The sequence below is a fragment of the Peromyscus californicus genome, unplaced genomic scaffold, assembly GCF_007827085.1.
Source record: "Peromyscus californicus insignis strain IS unplaced genomic scaffold, ASM782708v3 Scaffold_13__1_contigs__length_99412109, whole genome shotgun sequence".
In the NCBI taxonomy this organism is placed as follows: Eukaryota; Metazoa; Chordata; class Mammalia; order Rodentia; family Cricetidae; genus Peromyscus; species Peromyscus californicus.
In genome coordinates this window covers 2970036-2992248 of record NW_026294424.1, presented here as the reverse complement: position 1 = coordinate 2992248, position 22213 = coordinate 2970036, and the positions used below count along the sequence as shown (strand labels likewise).

Genomic DNA, 22213 nt, shown 5'->3' with positions numbered 1-22213 from the left:
CTACACCCTCAGCCAAGCCCCATGTGAGGTCCGTCCAACTCTGGCTGCCACTGGGGCCCCTCTGCTCTTCTGTCTCACTCTCTACACATCTGACATCACCCTACCTGCTGTCTCCATGTGGCTGACACTTGGGGCTCCACCTTTCATATTTCTGGGGACCTCCTGTCCAAAAAAGGAAGTGAATACTTTCAAAGCAAATGCTCTTCATTTTGAAACAATGCAAAGGCCATGTAGCATGGCAGGGGCCTTGGGCTTGTCCTCTGGGTACTGATGGAAAAAGAAAGAGCCCTCATCATAGTCACAGCTCATGTGTCTCTGGAAGCCTCATAAGCCCCAACTATGAAGAAGCTTCCTTCAAGACATGGCAGGACAGGCTGAGCTCATCAGGTGCACTGTTGGATTCAGATGTAAGCATCAACTTCACTTGTTTCCCTCATCTCTTATCTTCACACCTCCCGGAACACACTCAAGTTTATAACCTGCTGCCCAAGAGAAAGCAGTGACTGGTCCTGACACTCAGAACTAACTAGGCCACAGGTCGGGAGCTGTCTATTTCTTCTGTGCCTCATCCTACAGTAACCTACACCCATAGTCAATGGTTAGGCTACTCTCCTAAGGGTAGAAGTGACATAGCACCCTTGGATGTCCCTGTGGCCCACTGAGGGCTGTGACAATCCTGTCCTGTCTCCTGTGCACCCTGCCTCCTTCTTTACTGGCTTCGAGCATGATTTTGAGTGGTCTAGCAGCTCCAACATCTAGGCCTGATAACACAAGAGATCTCCCCAGAGCCCAGGCTCCAAGTTAGGAGAACACTGGGTCAGAACACAGGGGGAGTGTGGATGCTCTTGTCTTTAAATGTTTTCTAATCCCAAAGAAGGCAGCTCTCCTAAGAGGCAGCAGTATACAGACAGATCCTCGCTGAAAGGGCACAGACCGTGATGCATCCTGAAGTTGCCAGCAGACCCAGAAGTTGGGCCACACCCATCCTTCCTCTGGTGCCTTGGTTCCTAGAAAAGCTCTCCTCCCTGGAGGGTGTTCCAGAAAGGAGACTAGCCAAGTTGAATGTCCTCTCTTAGGCCATATTCTGTTGCTGTGACAACACACCTGAGTCAGGTAGGTTATTAAAACTAGAGGTCTGTTTGGCTCATGGGTCTGGAGGCTGGATATTCAAGGATGTGTCTCCCACATCTGATGTGCGTCTGCCCCTACCCAGTCTCAGTGGTCAGTGGAGGGCCGCATTCTACTTGTTAAGGATGCAGAGCGCTTCCTGTGTCCTCTTTGAAGCCTCTGGCGCCCTCTCCAGGCAGGTAGCTCAAACAGCAGCAGTGGGGCTTGTCAACAGTGAATCATGGGACTTGATTTTCCCTAGTCATTGTTGACCGAAACATGAATGGATCCCTGTGAGACTGGGCCATCCTTTGAGGGGGTGATGGCCCACATCTACCCCTTGGTCAAAACCACTGTCATCTTGACTTTTGTTTATTTAGCATTGGCTCTAGGCTAGCAGCTTTGAACAGTTTTCCTTGTATTACTAATTTAACCCAAGGGCAGTAGTCATTGTGACTGGAAAGGTGAGGAAACTGAGGCACCGAGAGAAAACAAGTGGCTGAGGTCACCCATGGGTTACAGCCCTGCAGACTCAGAAGTCTAGATGTAATCTATTCAAACAGACTGATTTGATACAAGTCAAATCCAGCCCGGCAGGGTTCTGTGCAAGGATAAGTTGCAGCTGGTTCAGCCCTACCTTGGTTATCAACTTCATGGGTGATTTGGTTTTCTGGGCAAGAGATCCCAGAGTTAGTCCTGCTCTTTGTGGGGAGGAATTTCTGCTCTTGCCTCAGTACTACTTCGAACAGCCCTAACCCGGGCTAAACGCCCCTGGCCTGTGCCTCTCCATGCTTGCCTGGTCCTGCATGCTCCCACTCTGGGCTCTGCGCATCCGCTCTCTCCTCTCTCTAGCCTGTCTCCTCTCAGCCTCTTGTGCCCACCTGTTGTCACCACCGGCGCACGGCAGAATCCACCTGCGCCTCCCTATGCAGACTCTCCTTTCAGTCTGTGTTTCCACGCCCTGCGCTGGACGCCTGACGTCACAAGGGGACCGGTCACCGTGTGGGCAGGATAGCGAGAGGGCAGGACGTGCCAGCGTCTCCTCAGTGTGCACCGCCCAGCGTCAGCCGAGCCGTAAGACTGACGCCTGGCGCATAAGGCAAGGTGGCCAACAGCTTAGCCCTGAAGTCCGGACACCTGCGCCGGGATCCCAACCCCTTAGGACCTCGCCCTGGGTGTGTGTGTCATTAAAGACAGCTCCTGGTCTGCTTCCCCTCCTCTATCCACCCCCTCCCCGCCCCGCCTCAGTTTCCCCCTTTCTGTGCACTTGGAAGGGAAGATCTGGTTCCGAGGCCTCCCATCACTCCAGGAGAGTTACTCCAAGATCGCTTTTCCCTGTTCCTCCCTCTTCTCGATCCCGATACTGAGACGAGCCACAGTCCCCTGGTCTCGCTTAGATTGTGTTGACAGCTCTGCAGAGCTCCACAAGCAGGTGCGGGAGGGCACCTGAGCTGCCTCCAGCCTGCGCCTGCGCGCACCGCACAGCCTGCTGGGATTTGTAGTCCTCACGTCCAACTGCGGTGGCACGCAGGCGGGTTGAGGGGGCGCGGCGCCTACACTTCCCAGGGTGCGACCCTCCCGGGGCTCGACAAGGGGCGGGGCCTAGCTGAGGGGCGGGGCGGGGCGAGGGGGCGGGGCGGGAGCCCCGAGCTGCGGTGGCGCTGCGGGCAGAGGGTACTGTGCTTCAAGCCTCTGGCCGCGGGCGCGCGGAGGATCGTGCGAGCGCCGCACCTGCGGGCCCGGTTGTCGGGCTGTCGCAGCGCTGGGACCGCCCTACTAGGAGCTGCCGCTGACATGAGTGCAGGTGAGTGCTACGACTAGGGATCCGCCGGTACAGAGCTGCAGCCCTGGCAGAGTCTTGAGGACTGGGTGGCAATCAGGCTGCACCTGCAGTGCAGAGCCCTGAGCCCAGCGGCTCCACCCAACTTTTGCTCCAGGGTTTGCAGCCCAGAAAGGCCGGCCCTCAGCCCCTGCCCCTGAGCCCGGGTCGCGGAGCTCCGTGGTGTGCGCCAGGATTCCCACCCACAGTGCCAGCTAGGGTAGCTGCGCAGGGATGTCTGGTAGGCGCCACTCCTTGCTTCTCGTGGGGGTTCCAGGTTGCTTCAGTAAAGGGACTTGGGTCCTGTAAAGGGGCCCTAGGTCACCGCAGTCCTAACCGTGGAGAGAGGTGTGATGACAGGCGGAGCTTTGCAGCAGGGGACTCCGCCCTTGCGCGGTTCCCGCAGCGCCTGGGTGGTGGCGTCTGGCAGACCCTGAGCGCCCCGGCTTCGCCGCTGCAGATCTGAGTGCCAGAGCCTCTATGTGTGTCAGTCCCGGCGCTGTCTGTGCGCGTTGTCCTTCCAGCTCCTCAGTCCTGAGCGTCTCAGCCCTGCCTCTTTCGCCGCACCCACCCACAGGGATCTGACAGCCTCTGTGCGATGCTGGAAAATCCCAGGTCCCTGCAATCCAGCAGCGCCTGTGCTCAGAGAGAAACTGAGATCTAGAGCTGGAAGGTTTTGGCTCAGACGCGGTAGCGTCTGCACATCACCTCAGGATGCACCCATCTGACATCCTCATGAATGTGTGGGGAGGGCTGATCCTTGCATTCCCCAGCAGAGAGGGGCAGGCCTCCATTTTCAGGAGCTATGGCCAGACTTCAATGACTTGAGCTCTGGCAAGTGATAGAGATCCGAACCCAGGGCTCCTTGATTCCAGCATGCTTCCTTCCAAGCCCAAGTTGCTACTGACAGCGGTGTGGCCCTTGGCTATGTTGCATAAACCAATAGGTACAGCTGCTTCCTCTGGGAGAAAGTGGACAGGGAGGGAATGAGCTTGGGGACAGCTCACTGTGGGCTCTCAGCCTGGAGTACCTCCTCCCAGGAGACTGTCCCTTCTCCCTCCTAGCCAAGGAAGGAGGAACTTCCGCAGTGGCTGTTGAGAGTAACTAAGCAAGTGGCTCGGGAAGCAGGATCTCTCCTGAGATGGCCAACCTGTTACCTGGGGGTGGATGGGGAGGGCATCCTCAGACTTGGCAGGCCTCTCCAGACATTTATCTAATGGCGGTGGAGGTAATGGCTGGGTGCATGTAGGGTAATTTCATGCTTTCAGACTATAATTGATACTTCTGGTCCTCCCGTAATCAGGAGCCCTCAGAGGGAGCACAGGTGCCCACTCCCTACATTTGTACTTTTTGTCCCTGGGGGAGGAGGGCTGGGGTTGTCATGACAAGGAGACTAGGTTCTGAGCTATGGTGTGTGCCTGGTAGTCTTGGTTCTGGGACATCTCCCCAGTCTTGGCCTGCTCGTCTGGAACTTTGGTTCTCCTCTAAGCAGGAAAACCCTGTGTACAGCAGCCCCTCAGGAGTGTGGATGGCCATTGTTGTGGCTGGGTCCCCTGGGTTCCTCTTGGAATGGAGCTCAAGTGTTGTCTGGCCCACCTGTCTCTTATGTCTTGGCTCTGAGTAGCCTATTGTATGCACAGTGGTGAGTCACTCTCACTTACAGTGGAGGAGAGTGGACAGAGGCCCATGGGTTCTAGCGTGCGGCTGCTGTGTATGACTGGCAGCTCAGGAGCTTTCATTGACAACAGGGAAAGACTCCCCTGTGCCTCCCTGGGAACCTGGAACCTGGAGCAGACAGGTTTCATGGAGCAATACTGGTCCTGACCATGCCCAGATGGGCAGGTGATGGGAGTGCCTGGCAACCTGTACAACCTTCTAGGCTAGAAGTTCCTTCCCAATTGTGGTGAGGATAGAGAGGGCACTGCTGGGGTCTGACAGCACAGTGCTTCTCCATGCTGGTTCTGGTGTGACACTGAGGCCTGTGGATGCCACCCTGGCTGTGACTGCCTGTTGATCTCAAGTGGCCAGGAAAACCGTACAGAACACTGCAACAAGGTAGAGGAAGGAGATGATGCTCCATGGCAGACAGGACTTGATCTGAATCCAACATACTAGCCATGCAGTTCTCTGTGTCTCAATTTCCCCAGCTGTTGGAGGAATTGCTATAGCGATGTGTGCAGAGCCAGCCTTCACACAGTGAGACTGTAAGGTGGTCTTGGGAACAGAGGTCGCTTCTTTGCATTGCAGCCCATGTGACCACAGTGGGATAAGGGGGCTAGGAAGACATCTGAACCAGGAGTGGACATGATGGATCCTGTGCTGGCTCTGCCAACAGGCACTGGGTCTTGAGTAAGGCCTGTGTACTTGCTAAGCCTATATGTCCCGGGAGGTAGCTGTAGACCTGGCTGAGCTGAGGTAAAGACTTGCAGGCATGTGCATGTGCATGTCTGTGTCTGTGTGTATTTGATATTATAACTAGGTGCCACAGACCAGGGGCTTTATGGGAAAATTTATTTTTGGACAATGCTGGAGCCCAAACAGTCAAGATCAAGGCATCAGCAGACCAATTCTCTCTCCTTGGCTTGTAGACAGCATGCCCTCCCTATGTCCTCACAGATTTGTCCCTCTGTGTGTCTGTGTCCTGTTGTCCTCCTCTTCTAAGAACACTGTGCTGATTGGATGAGGGCATGAGAGTGACCTCATTCCATCTTCGTGACCTCTGTCAAAGCCTCTTCTCCACATACAGCCACAGTCTAAGGTGTTGGGGTCAGGACTATACTGTGTGAATTCAGCTCAGAATAGGTGGAGGCATGGGAGCCTGGCTTAGCCACCGTTTACTCCCATGGCTTCTGTGTAAGCAGCTGGAAGGGACCCAAGGATGCTCCGGATGTGCCCACCCCCACACAGGACAATGAGGCCTGGAGAAGGACCAGCACCCATCCAGGGTCAAGGAGAGTATTTGGTACATCTATCTAACACACTTGGAATGTGGCCCTTGCTCCTCCTATCCCAGGAGTGGGCAGTGTGTGGCCACAAGCTGTCTTGTCTGCCTGGGTACTACTAACATACCAGAGCAGGTCACCAGCCATGGTGGAGAACAAAGATACCAGACATCATGCCTTCATCCTGGGAATATTTACTAGGTGCCTGCTCTATGCCTGTGCTGCTCCAGTTCTGAGACTTTGCAGCAAACAAAAATGTGAGGAAACTATCAGTTTCTTGAAACTTGCATCCTAGGTGGGTGTGGGAGGCATTAACAGAGGATATGATGACCTCTCAGTGTTAGCGGAAAATGTTTAAGAAAACTAATTACATTAAAAAGCTACAGAGCGAGATCCAGGACAGGCGCCAAAACTACACTGAGAAACCCTATCTCAAAAAACCAACCAACCAACCAACCAACCAACCAAACAAACAAACAAACAAAGGCAGCAGAGCGGAGCTAGAGAGATGGCTGGATGGTTAAGAGCACTGGTTGCTCTTCCAGAGGACAAGGGTTTGATTCCCAGCACCTACATGGTAGCTCACAGCCTTCTGTAACTCCATCTCCAGTGGAATCTGAGAGATTCTGGCCTCCTCAGACACCAGGTGCACAGCTGGTGCACACAAATACATGCAGACAAAACACTTGTACACATAAAATAAAATCAATAAACAGTGGATGGTGAAACTGCATATCACATGTGAACTCAGCACTCCCACACAAGGAAGAAAGGCCAGCATGTCTGAGGTGGCGCTACTGCCCGCTCTTCTTTGTAATGGGATATAGAGTTCAAAGCAGGAAACAGTGTTGTTTTGATTCTGGGGATGGCGTTCATGGGTTTGGAAACCCATGATTGCAGAGAAATGGGATGTTCCATTCTGTAGGAGTCATTGCCCTTTGCACAGAGCACAAGCGGGCACCTCATTGTCCATGGCTAGGTGGAGCCGAGTACAGGCAGACACTGGGTCCCATCTCTCCTAACAATTCCACTGTGGGTAAAGTACAACAGAGATGAATCCCCCTAACCCTGAAATGTGTCAGGAGTCACATTTGGTCAGGACTCTGAGGACCATGAACTGGACTGATATTTTCTGATTCCTTATGCTCTGTATCCCCAAACTCTGACTTTATTTCCTTTGATGGTCAAGGTTAATTCCTAAGCTAGCTACCCCAAATTAAGTTTCTGATAATGAGGTAGCTTGGTATTTTCTAGAATTAGATTTGAAGCTGGTGAACGCTTGGGAAATCCATTCTGATATCCCAGGAAAGGGAGTGTCCTGTGACCCTTTGAGTGTTCCTAAATTACTCTGCCCAACACTGGAGAGCTCTGAACTGGCGAGAGGGAAGAGGGTTAGCCCTGAGGAAGGCGCTGTCCTGTCACTGGCCCTTTAAAAGGGGCCACGGCCTAATCTCAGGGCCAGGCCAGGCCACAGTTGCTGACACTGGCAGCTGTTGGGACTCAGGGATGCTGGCCTCATGCCCACCTGCTTTAGAGTCTGTGGCTGTCCTCTGCACGGGCTCCTTGTATCCTTCCTTGTGCTTTCCTGGGGCTGTACCAGCCTCATCGGAGGTATGGTGGGACCTGCCATGGAGCTGGGCCTCCTGGGCTGGCTTCTTGCCGTCCTCTGTATTTCCCCGATCATGTATCAGGGTCTTGGGAGACTGAGGGTGCTAGGCACTTGGTACCATTGCCAGCTTCCTGGCAGCGCCTCAAAGAGCAGGTAAAACAGCCACTGCAGGAAGACACTGTGACAGGCAGTGTCAGCTCTTGGATTTAGTCACTATCATGTGCTGTGATGGGGGCTTCTAGGCTGCTTTGAGCACGCTGGGCTTCAACTAAATTGCTGCGGAGAGCCCCAAGGCTGCTGGTCCCTGGCAGAGTAACTCGAGTGTCTCATCTCTGTTTACTCCAGGAATGTTTCCACCACCACACAGCTCAGGGCTTCTAGGGTATCCGCAGCACCCAGGCAGGACAGACAGGCTTGTATGTCACCTCAGCAGCCATGCTCATGGGGCGCTTCCTCGGGGCTCTGGGCCAGACTGGGGATCTGCTTTCTCCTGTATCCTCCTCATACCTCACAGGCCTAGTGCTGGGGTTTCCTCACACAGAGGGAAACTGAGGCCTTGCATGTCCCAGCAGTTACCTGGTGTCACAGGATTGGCTAGTGGAGGGGCTGGAATTTGAACCCCAAGGGGCCCAGCTGCCCTGTGTCGCCCTAATGGAGTGGATTGTGTCTGGTCCTTCTCCACCTGTGTGCCCTGGCCATCAGCTGGGGCAGTTTCTGTTGCTTGGTGATATGAATGAGTGCTTTGTGTGCACAGGGGCATTACCTCAGAGCTTCTTAGAGGGATTTGCATGCCTGTCTTCTCACCTGAGCCCGGGAGTCTTGCTCCAACTTCCCAGGTACAGGGTTTGCTGGCATACATCTCCAGCAGCCTCCTCTGCCTTCTGTGAAGTCTCCCCCTGAGGTCATTGATCCACCCTTGGACAGCTCTGATCCCAAGAGAGGGATTCTTACCACGTGTAGCTCACATGCCTCCCTATAGGTCATCTGTACTCCCGGTCCCTTCAATACACAGCTCTGACTCCTGCCTCAGATACCCCCAGCATGCATGCAGGGCCTTGGCCCTCCAGAGTCCACTATCCACTTGAAGGGGGCAGTCACAATGCCTACTTCTCTTCTGGTTCCCACAGCCCTGCCCTGCCAGGGTCTCCCTTGGTGCAACTTTGGGCTAGCTCTTGCCCCACCTTGTGCCTTAGCGTACCTGTATGTAAGAACAGGCGCACCTTGGAGTATGTGGTCCTGCCTGGCCAGGAAGTCGGCTTCTGAGGCTGACATCGTTTCAGGTAAATGTGCCTGCTGGTCTTCCTCATCTGGTGTTTTTACCCTGTTCCCTTCTGGGGAAGTATTTTGGCCTTCAGGTTTGGTTAGGGTTAGGGTTCTGATGCGGAAGTACTGACAGTCTGACAGGGAAGAGGCACCTGAGCTGCACGTACAGTGACTGCCTTTTGGCTCCGTGGGAAGGATTAGGGCAGGTGGAACGGGGGGGGGGCTTTCATTCTAAGACCCTTATTTTTGCTGTTTGGTTTAGTAAAGGGGCTGGTCCCCGATGCTCTCTGCCTGGGGGCTTTTGGCTGGTGGTGAACATGTGTGTCTCAAGCAGGTACTCTATGGATGCTATTGGGGGTCTCATGCCACCTGCTCCATGGCTGAAGAGTTCCCCATCTGAGGGTAGTCTGTAGTCAGTGGAGAGCATAGGGGCCCCTTGGCACAGTGGGGTTCCAGGACCCCTTGTTAGGTATGTTCCTCCAACTACCCTTTGCCTCAGTTTACCCACCTGTGAGCAGAGCTAGCACCAGCTTTTTGTTTGTTTGTTTGAGACAAGGTTTCTCCACGTAGTTTTGGTGCCTGTCCTGGATCCCACTCTGTAGACCAGGCTGGCCTCAAACTCACAGAGATCCACCTGGCTCTGCCTCCCAAGTGCTAGGATTAAAGGCATGCGCCACTGCCGCCTGGCATAACACCAGCTTTTGGGGATTCTTCAAGACCCGGTAGATACTTGGAAGTAGGAGTGTAGGGACATCTGAAACACCCCATACCACTTGGGGACACCCAAAGTCGCCCTTTTCTTGAAGTCAGCTTACCTCTTATGCCCACTAAATGGTGTGCCTTTCTTTTTGCCACTTCTCAGCCCAGCACCACCGCAGATCTGTTTACACCGCTAATCTCTAGGGAGTGCCCAGGTGGAGCATCCTCAGAGGTAGAGGCCCGTGTGGTGTGTTGAGTCATGTCTCCTGAGCTGAGCTTTCTGGGCCTTGGGATCTTCAGACACAGGAGCAGGGAGGGATAGTGAGGTGACAGTGTGATTCCAGTCAGCATGCTGGAAGAGAAGCCATTGTCCCTGCAGGATTCCGTCCTCAGGACAAGGCTAGCCTCTTAGAGTGTTCCTGATAGGGAGCTGGTTCCTTGACACCTGCCCTGGAAGAGTGAATGGGGGCAGCTGGTCCCGCTTCATACTTGGCTCCTCTGCCACTCAGAAAACAGGATTCTCTGGGACTTCAGTGTCCCCAGGATCTGACATGGCAAATGACACCTTCAAGCTTGTGTCCCCACTCTCCCATTGGTGCTTTAGTAAGCACAAGAGCAGAGCCCCACGGACTTCACTGTCACCAAGATTACTTGTGACTTTCCAGTTCTTTGTCCTTAATGGTCTTGGCTTCAGTTCTGAGTGGGCACAGAAGGGAGGTGATGCTGTTGGTTAACTTAGGAGGGGACCCTGGAAAGCTGGAGGGAGAGAATGTTGGGGGAGAGGCAGGAGGGAGCCTCAGGATCGGTGGGCATCACCAGGGGGGATGGGGGATGGGGGATGGGCTTGATTCTTCTGCAGCCTGCTGGGAACATAATAATATCCTCAGAGTCCCATGAAGAAGCTGAGATCTTTCTCCTAGACAGTGACTCCCCTAGGAGCAGGACTGGTTGGGAGAGCTTAAATCCCACACTGTCCTGGGTGAGGTGAGCAAAACTCCCCGAGGTGAAGGAAGGTGCCCCCAGGGATGCAGGGCAGTGTGCTGCAAGAAGGGAGAAGGGGGAGGGGACAGGTGAAAGAGTTACAGGAGGTGGGAGGGAGGACATGGGAGGAGGGGGAGGAGAGGAAAGGGAAGAGGGAGAAGGAAGGGAGGGGGAGAGGGAAGAAGAGGAGGGAGACAGAAGGGGGACAGAAATGGAGGAGGCGGAAGAAGAGGGAGAGAAGGAAGAGAAAAACGAGGTGAAGAGGTGGGGAGGGGTCACCTGGAGGCTGCTGCCACCTCGTGTTTCTGGGTCTAGCCTCAGCCGGGGTGAGGCTTCCTCTGTTCCAGGAATCAAAGTCTGTCCCACTCAAGCGCAGAGCTGTTCCAAATGTTCTGGAAGTCTTCATTCGCTAGCTCCTCTGTCTTCACTGCTAACCCTGCTTACCTTCTCCCCACCCCTCCAACCATTTATCTGGACTCTGCCGACTTTCCACTCAAGTTCTGGCCTGCCCCAGCTCCACACGGTCACAGAGCCTTCCAGCTCTATCACAGCGTCACCTCCCTCCTTGCCTCTGAACCCATGGAGTTCCCTGCTGAAGACTCAGGTCAAGTCCCGGCTGCTGTGCAACCCAGGGTTGCAACTGACCCTCTCTGATGCGCTCCTTCTTAGATAATGTGAGGGCTGGATACCAGTTCCCGGGGGCCCCCTGTCCTAATTCTTGGAAGTTGTCACTGTGTCAGCTTTACATGGGCAGAGGGAGTGTTCAGATGTGACTAAATGAGGACCTCGCCGTGGGGACGTGATTCTGGGTTACCCAGGTGGGTCTGCATTGATGAGCGGCAGGTCAGAAGAGATTGAAAACTAACAACCACAACAGAGCCAGGAGGGGAGCTTCGGGGCTGCTGGCTGCAAATATGGAAGGGTTATGAGCCACGGGATGCGGGAGGCCAACAGGGCAGATGTCTCAGAAGAACCAGCCTTGCTGTACCTCAAGTCCTCCTTTGCAGCCACCCCAAACCCTTTACCCTATGGGGGATCTTGCTTTGATGGGGTTCAACTCCTGCACACTCATATGTGCCCACTTGAACATCACTCTACCAGGAAGCCCTCCCAACACCCCCGTGGGGCTGATGTGTCCCCGGCACCTCTGAGGATGGAAGCCAGATGAGATTCTTCACTGTGGTTCTGTGTTCCCAGGGTAGGGTGCAGCGTAGCTGGAGGGGGAGAGACTTGTCTCTCACCCCTAGACAACCCTGACTTTGGGCCTGGTTGTGACCTGCTGAGCTCTCATACCTCCTTCCCCCCAACATGGGACCTGGCTGGCTCTCAATGCTCATGGTGAAGGGAGAGGATCCCTGCTGGTCCTGGTCACCTGGAAACTGTAACACAGAGCCAAGGTCCAGGGAGGTGCTCTGGCTGTTGTCCCTGGTAGCCGTATGGAACAAGCAGAATAGCACAGAGGTGTCCACTCGTGGCTTGGGAGGCCAGTGGCCAAGCCTGGCTGACATCAGTGTATAGCTGGGCCTCCCACAGTCTCTAGGATAGTCAGTGCATGTCTCTTTCTGATCTGGTGGCTGTCTGCATTCCATGGCTTGTAGCCATATCACTGCAATCTCTAAGGCCAGGGCCTGCCACCTTCTCTTCCATCTTCCCATGGTGACCTGAGTATGTAAATTTCCTTTGCTTCCTTCTCATAAGGACAGCTGTTATGTCACCCGGACAATCCTGAGTGACATGGATTTTAACTTCATGGCATCTTAATCAAAACACAAAACCCCCATTACCCACATGAGTACCATATTTCCACATTTTGAGGAGGAAAATGACATCTTTTGGAACAGTCTGTGGTTGGGGTGGATACATCTCCTCTTGCGGTACATATAGTCTGAGAGTGTGAGAATGACTTCTCATAGAGTGAAGCATGTTTCTCTTAATTCACTAAATTTAAACATCCCGTGTGCCTTGAACTTGCCACTTCCAAAGCCAGTGGACAGGGTTGTCTCTTCAGAAGCAGGGAAACACACTGAGCCTGAAGTACCTAGGACTTCTGAGATCAGGGTGCTGCCTCGGGAGGTGCTGCTGAGGAGTGACTCTGAGTATGGCTGGGGGCGGGGCATCAGAAGCCACAATAGAGGGAGGGTGATGTCATCCGCTGTCCATCCAAGCAGAGACCATAGGCCAAGAAAGCCACTGTCCATTCCAGCAGGCATCTCTCAAGCTCCCAGGGCCCTAGGACCCAGCATTGCCGAGGACCCTGAAGTGCTTTTCTGTGGGTTGCACTTAAGGTTATTTGCTGAGCTAGAAATTAAAATACAGAATTTTTAAAAAGCTGTTAAATTAAAAGTGTAATAAACGCTCTCACGTGAACCCATGAGCATAGTTAGTGAGTTCAGAGTCGTTCTGCAGATTTGTGACTCTCCTTAGCACCCGGCTTTCCAGACAGTGACCAGACTCTGATGTCTGGTTCTGCGATATCACATGTGAGACAGTGAGGGTGACCGTCAGCTTCTGTCACCACCAGAAAGGACCCATGGCGATCATGTATAAGCAGAAAATGTTTCTGTGAGTGCCCCTCCATGGGGGTTCCAGGGCTTTCAGGCCCCTGGTAGGGTGTGGGTACAATGGTGGGGGCACATGGCAGAGTAATTCTTCTCAGTTTGTAGCAGGAAAGCAAAGGAGGATGAGGGGGAGGCTAGGGCTCCACTGTGTGCTTTGAGGACACACTCCCTGTGGCTCAGAACTTCCCTTGGCCACGGCCCCTAGAGATTATGCTACCACCTCCCAATAGTACCACCTGAGGACCTAGCCTTCCTCACTGGGGCCTTAGAGAAATAAAAAAACAAAAATAAATAAAACAAACAAACAAACAAACCCAAACCAAAACCAACCAACAAACAAAGCCAAAGCAAACTGTCACAACATCCCTGCATGATGAAAAGCCTCATGTTCATCTCAAGGTGCAGATGACATCCCCCCAATTCCCAAGACCCAACATGTCTCTCCTGTCCTAGTGCTTCTTGGAAGTCCAAACTCAAAATAAAAACAAGATCTACCAAACAAAAAGCCCAAGTTCAGCTGGGCAGTGGTGGCAGACACCTTTGTCCCAGCACTCAGAGGCAGAGACAGGCAGATCTCTGAGTTTGAGGCCAGCCTGGTCTACAGAGTGAGTTCCAGGACAACCAAAGCTCCACACAGAGAAACCTTGTCTTGAAAAACAAAACAAAAAAAAGAAGAAAACAAAAACAAAAAACCAAAAAGTCCAAGTTCAAAGCTTCTGAGACTCAAAAATATTAAGCTGTGAGCCCCCATAAATTTTTTTTAAAAAGAAAATTATACTTTCTGAGGTAAACATTCTAATTTAAAATCGAGGAATAGGAAAATAGGAGGTATTGGCTTAAAGCAAGACCAGAACACAGCAGAACAGATGTGAAACCCTAAATCTGCATGACCACCATCTGAGGTGCACTGCAGAAGGATGCAGGCCCCTGAGTGTTTAGGCATCCCTGCCACCTCGGCTTGCTGGCTGTAGCACCCAGGGCCCCTCTCTGATGGGTTTCTATTCTACCTGCAGCTTCCCTCAGCATCTCTTCATCTGTATGGTCCTGAGGTGGGGACATCACAGGCTACAGCTTCAGTTTGTGGTTGATGCAGCACTCTTTTCACGGCTGTTTGCAGGAATTCTAGTCCTGTAGCACTTGGCCTGGCCTTTGGGGGCCTTCCTTTGACATGCCAGTGAAAGCCATCATGACCCATGACCCCACATTCTGTACCCCTGTGGAACCAGCACCCTGTGGACAGCCCAAGATCTATGAGCCAGGGAGTAGGGGTGGGAGGTTGTGTCAGAGCTGGCTTGGACCACAACTGCTGAGGTGGCTTCTGGATGCCTTGTTGGCCGAATTTAGGGCTGGGGCACACAGGGTACCCAAGTGCTCGTTCAAGAAAGAATTCTGTCCTGGAAGTTCCCTGAGGCAGATCTTGTACACCTCTATTTTCTGTGCCCTGTGGTGCCTCTGTGGTCACTCGCCTGTCCCTCAAGGGCCCTGAGTATCACGTGCCCTGGGGCTAACAGCCACACCCACCAGCTAAAACTTTACATAGGCTCTTTATAGTCAAGCTGAAGTTTCTAAATCTTTCTGCTTTGCTCCTCTCTGCTCCTCATTCTTGTTAATCTGGCTAAAGGTAGCTGGCAGTTACCACACTACAGTGGTGCCCATGCCAAAGCCTGAATGTTGTGTTGCCATGACATGGTTTCTGTCAGACAAACTAGCCTGTCCTTCTGCCCTTCCTCCCACATTCTGTCAGGGTGCTGGAAAATACAGCCATATTCTTTACTGAGGTCTAGCAAGGAGACCTCTGACCCAGTTCCGGGTAGAATCCCCTTTCCACCCGAATCCTCCTCAGCAAAGACTCCACTGTGTACATTTCCTGTAGCATCTCATCTTCTGAGCTCCCCAGAATGGTCCCCCTGAGCTCTCCCAACAGCTTCCCAGGTCTCCTCTATCCTGTTCCTCCAGATGCTTCCAAACTCCTTCCTCAGCCCATAGGCTCTTCTTCCTCCTCAGACACAGTTGCAGGCAACGACGTGACCTCTTAGTATAAACTTCCGTTAGTTTTCTGTTGCTATCACAAAATACCCGGGGATGTTTAACGTATGAAGAGAGAGTGTCCATTTGGATCTGGAGTTCTGGAGATACCAGCCCCTCACTGGGAAGGTCCATTGCTTTTAGGCCTCTGATAGGTTGTCGATGGTGGCAGTGGGACATGTTGTGGAAGAGTGAGACAGTTCATCTCATAGCGGTGAGGCGAGAGGGAGTGGAGAGGTTGGGACCTCACTGCTTCTGAGGCTGTGACAGTTACTATTAATCATGTAAACTCACCAGGGAGAGGGGGCTGTGGGGGATAATCTGTGCTGGTAAATATGGGAAGACCCACCTTAGACAGGGAGGTCCTGGACTGTATAAGTGGAGAAAGTGACTAATCACTGATGGTCACTCATCTCTCTGTTTGATAATTGTGGATGCGATGTGACCAGTGGCCTCAAGCTCCTGCCACCTTCCCCTCCCACTGTGGTGGACTGTACCTCAAGCTGTGAACAAAAACAAACACTTCAGTTGCCTTTTTCAGAGTATCGCATCACATCAACAGGACAAGAGATCAAGACAGGAGCTTAACCGTAGTGATCCAAGGACCTCCTTCTAGGCCTTTCCTCGTAAGGGTTCTTCCTCCCCATAGGACCACCCTGTGGATCAAGCCTTCAACACATGCACCTTTTGAGAACACTCAGTATATGTCTTAGTTTATTGCTGTGAAGAGACACCATGACCATGGCAACTCTTATAAAGGAAAGCATTTAACTGGGGCTTGCTTTCATGTTCAGAGGTTTAGTCCATTATCATCACCAGTAGGAAGCATGATGGTGTGCAGGCAGATGTGGTGCTAGAGAGGTAGCTGAGAGTTCTACATCTGGATCCACAAGCAGCAGGAAGAGACAGTGAGCCACTAGTCCTGGCTTGAGCTACTGAGACCTCAAAGCCGCCCCCTAGTGACACACCTCCTCCAGCAAGGCCACACCTCCCAATAGTCCCAGTCCCTATGACCTTATGGGGGCCATTTTCATTCAAACTACCATAGCATCAAAATCAACAAATGGCCAGAACATCCTAGTCTTCGTAGCAAAATGGTCTTGACATTACTAAGCCCTAAGAGGTTCTTGAGGACTACCAGGAATCTCTGGACAGCTCTGAGAACTTCTGATCAAGGCTGGAATATTATGCACTCATTGAAATGATAATGAGGGGTTAGTAGAATGCATGTCAGTGCTGGTATAGAGTCAAAATTTAGGATATACATTTGTACACAGTGGTGTCTTAGATATTTAAGACAAGCACGTTAGAGGAAAATCCGTGAAGAGATAACGGCATTATAGCAACCCTTCCTTTACTCCTAGCTCTGTGTGAGTGATGACTTTGCCCAGATCTGTCTCAAGGATGCTCCCCTAGAGAGCCTTCTCCTCCCCAGCTGGCGGTCTCCACTCACTGCAGAGCTAGGGCTGAGTGACACCAGGCCTGCTGCCAGCCCAGGAATCCAACTGCATGTGTGATGTGACCTCGGGTGACGATTTTATCCACAGTCATGAATGAAGGAGGGGTTTCTGTGCAGGAGTGAACTCCACATTGTTGATGAGAAATTGCTGTTCTGAAATTCTGCGTCTTTGGTCAGATGGAATGCTCACACCTGGCAGGGCCTCAGCAGAGAGCTAAATATACCCTGGGTGTGGCAACCTCAGAAACCCTGTCTGTTGACCGGCCGGATCCTCAGGGAGCCATTGTTTTATCTCATAGCAATCGATGCCTGTGTTTTATAGCACCTGAGAGCCCTGGGTACTCTGGGGACATGTGCAGGCATAACCTTCAACCTTTACAAATCCCAGTGGTGTCATGGCATTGGGCTCCCATTTGCTAGCATTGTGCTCCAATCGGACAGGAAGTGTGGCCTACTTAAGGTCATGTGGCAGGTGGGGCTGGGTGGTGGGGTTCAGATCTGCAGGCCAGGAATGTGTGTCTCCCACAATGCTTTGCCAGCTCTAATGCCAGTGGAGGCGGCAGCCCCATGTCTGAAAGAAGCTGGCTGGAATGGTTAATATTGCCTGTCAACTTGGTAGGACCTAGAATGACCCAGGGGCACATCTGGGAGGGAGTTTCTAGATTGGATTTACTGAGGAAGGGAGGGAAGACCGGCCCTGAACATTTGTAGCATCTGCCCGTGGGCTGGGATCTCAAATGGAATAAAATGGGAAATACAGGTGGGGTACCAGATTTGAAGTAACTAACAGAGTGTCCCTCTCATGGATGAAGCAGACTGCGGTGAGCTGGTGGCATATGGGTCATCAGTAGCAGAGTGTTAACCTCTCCTGCCTGAGGCTTCACCCATTTTATAGGTGGGCACACTGAGTCAGAGAGGAACCTTCCCAGTGACACTCAGCATTGGGCTATCCTTCTGCACAGATCCCTTCCTCTCTCCAGCCACCCCTTCCCACAGATAGAGTCAGTGCTCAGGGCCAGGGGCACCTGTTTTTCAGTCATTGTGGTACTGGTGTATTGTGGTGCTTCACACACTATGGAAAGGTGAATCCTCCCTTTCACTTGAAATGGGACCTGTGGCCCCATGGCTGGCACCCTGGAGAGTACATCTGACCATAGCTGGAGTTTTGGGGTGATTTTTGTTCCATATCAGGGGCTCTAGGTTTCTTTCCCATTGGTGGTCTGCTCTAAGCTAGGACACCTTCTCTTTCTGACTCCAGGTCCTCCTACACACCCTGAGGCTCGGTGGGTCTCAATAGGGCTCTGCTCGGATCTGGGACCAGGGCCAGCTCAAGCTAGCAGGGCACTTCTCTGATGTGGGCAGCCAGCTGGGTACAGCAGCTCCCCTTGAGCTGAGTCTTCCATCCACGTGCCTAAGAAGGACATGACACTTGCTGATGTGACAGATTCCAGGAGGTGTGTCTTCCAGATCTCAGCCTTCTGCAGAGGTAGCCCCCTCCCCCCACAGTGTCCTGCAGGCAACTGGACCCTAGGACAGCCAGTATAGTACAGTGACTTGAGATATGCTGGTAGAGTCACTTCTGTGTCAACCCCTGGCCAGAGTTGTCCCTGATGCCATTCCTCTCCCAGAAGCCCCCAGCCACTGAGGGAGACAGACAAGATGTTGACTACACATGGTGAGAAAGAACTTCTCAAGGAGGCTGTGGGTAGAATCTGACCCCAGTGAAATCCTGGCATGCTGCCTGGAGGAGGTGGTATGCAATCAAATAGGAGCTTGAGAGACAAAGGAGTGGGAGAAGGGCACCCTTGCAGGAGGGTGTCCTGGAGTAGCTCCATTTGTGCCATCTGCCTCTTGAGCTCCCTGTCTTCGCATTCCTGGGCACTGCACTTTTACGTGACACTGAGACCTCCCAGCCCTGGGGGTCCTGGGAGGCTGTGTCCAGGGAGGTCCCCAACCCTGGAGCAGGGGTAGAGGTGAGGAAGACAAGGAGAAGCCAGGGGACCTGAGCACCAGTAATGCAGATTCCCGGCCCCCCTGGACACAGCTGGCCTGTCCAGGACCTGCATTTCCCACAAGCCCCACCCCTCCTCTGCACAGGGTTCTGCTGATCTGGCCACAAGGACTACTGTGGTGACAGCGTGTTTAAGGTGTGCCACAGAGGGAGGGGAGGACAGTACCAGGAGCTGGTGTGACTGAGGGAGGACCCGGGCATTTGTCATTTGAGATGGGAGGGGAACAGGTCCCAGGTACCAATGCTATGTCTCCTCCCAGCCCTGAGTGTTGCTGAGGGCCACTCAGGCTGACTCTGCTGTGGCCCAGGGGCTCCACACGGCTCCAATCAAGGGCCATGCTGGGGCAAAAGACCACAAGCCCAGGGTTATGTGACTTACCATGGGCAAGGCTTCTGGTTGGGAAACCCTGGGTCCCTTCCCTGCCCACGACGTGACCACAGCCATGCCCCGGGGTTGCCAGGAGCCAACAGCCAGCCACAGGCACTGCAGCCTCTGCAAGCACTCTGGAAACTGAGCCAAGCTGCCAAGGCTTAAGTAGAGGCCATGGCCTCAAGGCTCGGTTCTTCAGGCTCAGAACCCTTGAGGGCGATTGTGAGGTCTGGGGACTGGGACACACGCCCCCCACACCTGGAGGTGGAAGGCCATTGTGAACACACCACCAGTGCTCTCCCTGGGCATTGGGGGGCCCTCTGTGTTGTCCCCAGCTAGGGCATATGGCAGTGGTGACATGACACAGGGTCCCTGCCCTGGGGGAGTTCCTGGCTAAGGACAGGTGACCACGGGGTCCAGGGTCACACAGACCATGAGAGCTAGAGATGTAGGGAGGGCCTTGAACTGCACGGAGACCCTGATGCTGCCAGTCTTTGCTTTCAATTCTATAAAAGGGGGGCGGGGGAGGTTAGTCAGGACAGAGCCTGTGTCCCAAAGGACCACCTTGTCCTGGGGGCTATCGCAGCTCAAAGCCGAGGGGAGGGGCCGGTTACCTCTGCCTCCCTGTTTTGCGGGCCAAGACCGCCTTGTCCTGGCGGCACGGAGCAGGGCCTTCTTCTCCCACTTAGGGAGACTGGATCGTTCAGCTATCGGCCACCTGACCCACATCAACGCACTTGTGTGTTTTTGCCTGGCAAGAGCCATTTCCCCAGGTGCCCATGAACTCTGGTGGGCAGAAATGAATTGCAGGGAGAGCTCCGAACTCTGCAGGGAGGCTGCGGTTTGCAGAGCAGGAAGAACCCGGCAATTAAAGCAGGTCGAGCCAGGGGCCGGGGCCTGTGGGCTTATGCTCCATGATTACAGCTTCCGTTTGCGCAGGGCCACGCACATCTCAGAACAGTCAGGGACTGCAGATCCTTTCGACTTGGCTGAACATCCTCAGAAACAGGCAGGGAAGAGAGAGCCAGGGCCACATGGCTAGAAAGAGGTAAAGCTGTGACTGAGGCCCGGGTCCCGGGTCCCAGGGGCCCTTCCCGCCACCTTCTGATGTTCTGTGACGTCTGGTCTGTCAGGACTGGAGTGACTTGTGTGGACAGGGCCAGGCCAGGCAGGGGGAGGCCCAGAGGAGGTGATATTGTCTGAGCTTGGGGTCATGCTGAGTGAACTCAGAGAGGAGCCCTCAGGGCCGCTGGCTCTGCTGTCTAGTGTGGAGTTTCTAAAGGCACTGTCTGCTTGCCCAGGCCTCCTCTGTCTTTTTTTTTTTTTTTTTTTTTTCAGCTTCTGAAGCAACTCTTGGCTGCCACTCCCCTGCCCTTGACCCTGGAGGGTGGGAAATCTGGGTGTCCCCTCTGCTGGCCCGAGGGACGTCACCGAGGAGGCTGACCTATGCTGGGGCTGTGCCCTTGCCTACGTGTTCTCAAGGTTTCCTTTTCATCTTTGGTGTCAGCACACAGGGCCAGGGAGAGGGACAAGGCGCACACGAGGAAGGTTTGTTTTGGAAAGGGCAGGTGGGCTTTGCCACCGGGGAAGGACCGACACCACAGTCAGCTTCCCCCAGCTTTTCTCTGGGGTCTCTGGACCTCCCCTGGTGTAGCTGGAGCTTTCCTGCCTGGCCCACAGTCAGGACAAATCTCTCTCACCCGCCAGTCCCAAGCCGCTCAAACCCGATCAAGTAAACACAGAGACTTATATTGGTTACAAACTGTATGGCCGTGGCAGGCTTCTTGCTAACTGTTCTTACAGCTTAAATTAATCCATTTCTATAAATCTATACCTTGCCACGTGGCTTGTGGCTTACCGGTACTTTACATCTTCCTTGTCCTGATGGCGGCTGGCAGTGTCTCCTCCTCAGCCTTCCACTTCCCAGCTCTATTCTCCTCCTTGTCCCGCCTACACTTCCTGCCTGGCCACTGACCAATCAGTGATTTATTCATTGACCAATCAGCAACACATTTGACATATAGACCATCCCACATCACTTCCCCTTTTTTTTTCTTAAAAAGGAAGGTTTTAACCTTTACACATCTCCAAAGTCAGCTTGGTATATTTGGGAATTTGGGCGTAGTTTCTCTTACTACTTCTTGCTGGAGGGGGGCGCTGTATCTTTTGGGGAAACAAAGAAAATTTTAGGATCATGGAGTAGTCCGTGAGGCTGTATCGTTTGGGCCAGTTGCCTTGAAACGGTTTTGGATGTTGGATCATCTGGGCCATGGTGTCATCGGAGACCTTTCAGGTGGTCTTGGCTGGTCAAACCTGATGTGTCTTAATCTGGAACAAATCCATAGCCTCTTGCTTTCTGTGGAAACAAAAGAGACTCTTTTCCAAAGCAACATATCCTTACATCCAAATTTTGAAGTCAAAGTATCTTTAAAATATACATACTGGTTTAACTCAGCTTTCTTTATAATCAAATATCTCTCTGTAGTTAAGAATCCCAAAGACAACATAATCCAGACTCTCTGTGTAATAGTCATCTTTACGTGGCTTATTTTTTATATTAATTTTACTGTCTCTTTAAAGACTTTATTTTTTAAAACCATGTATTTGTTTTTATACTGTATATATCATTTTTTTTTGTCTCTTTCAAGCCTACGTATATTTTACACATATTTTAAACTATTACATCTGAATCTGTCTTATTGTAAACCTGTTGCTTTAAATTGTAGCCTTCTAAGCCTGAAACGGCACTGTGGCTGCTGGCTCCGCCCACTTTAGCTTCCCAACATGGCGGTTCCCGCCAGCTCTGGGAACCATCAAGTCTCAGAAATAGTGGGTCTACGCTTTTATCAAAGCAGTGTGTAGCCCAGAAACCTCTTTTTTTGTTTTGTACTAACAAAGGCTAAATCCATCAAGCAGCTTAATGTGCCACTTGTAGAGGCCTCATTCCTGCCATACTGCAGGTCGAGAGCGCACGCCAGCAACCCGCCAGTAGCTCAAACCGGCAGCTGCCGCTCATTTGAGAGAAACAATTAGGAACTGTTTTTAGCTCCGTTTTAGAATCTTTTTTGTTAGTTTTTAGGTGGAAACTCTTGCCCCACGTTGGGCGCCATTTGTAGCTAGAGTTTTCCTCCCTGGCCCACAGTCAGGACAAATCTCTCTCACCCGCCAGTCCCAAGCCGCTCAAACCCGATCAAGTAAACACAGACACTTATATTGGTTACAAACTGTATGGCCGTGGCAGGCTTCTTGTTAACTGTTCTTACAGCTTAAATTAATCCATTTCTATTAATCTATACTTTGCCACGTGGCTTGTGGCTTACCGGTACTTTACATCTTCCTTGTCCTGATGGCGGCTGGCAGTGTCTCCTCC

The 22213-nt window shown here is 52.7% G+C and overlaps 1 protein-coding gene across 24 annotated transcripts in view; it reads left to right on the top strand.

Moving 5' to 3' along the window:
• The first annotated feature begins 2740 nt into the window (after nt 1–2740).
• The window catches only part of Ablim2 (actin binding LIM protein family member 2), a 129601-nt gene continuing 110128 nt past the window's right edge, over nt 2741–22213 (top strand). For all 24 annotated transcript variants that reach the window (XR_008217644.1, XR_008217641.1, XR_008217643.1 and 21 more), the window contains exon 1: nt 2741–2911. Coding sequence is in view for 19 of the 24 variants with exons in the window: in XM_052736120.1 (XP_052592080.1) it covers nt 2902–2911 (10 nt within the window). In the remaining 5 variants the exon portion in view is untranslated. The remainder of the gene's footprint in view (nt 2912–22213) is intronic.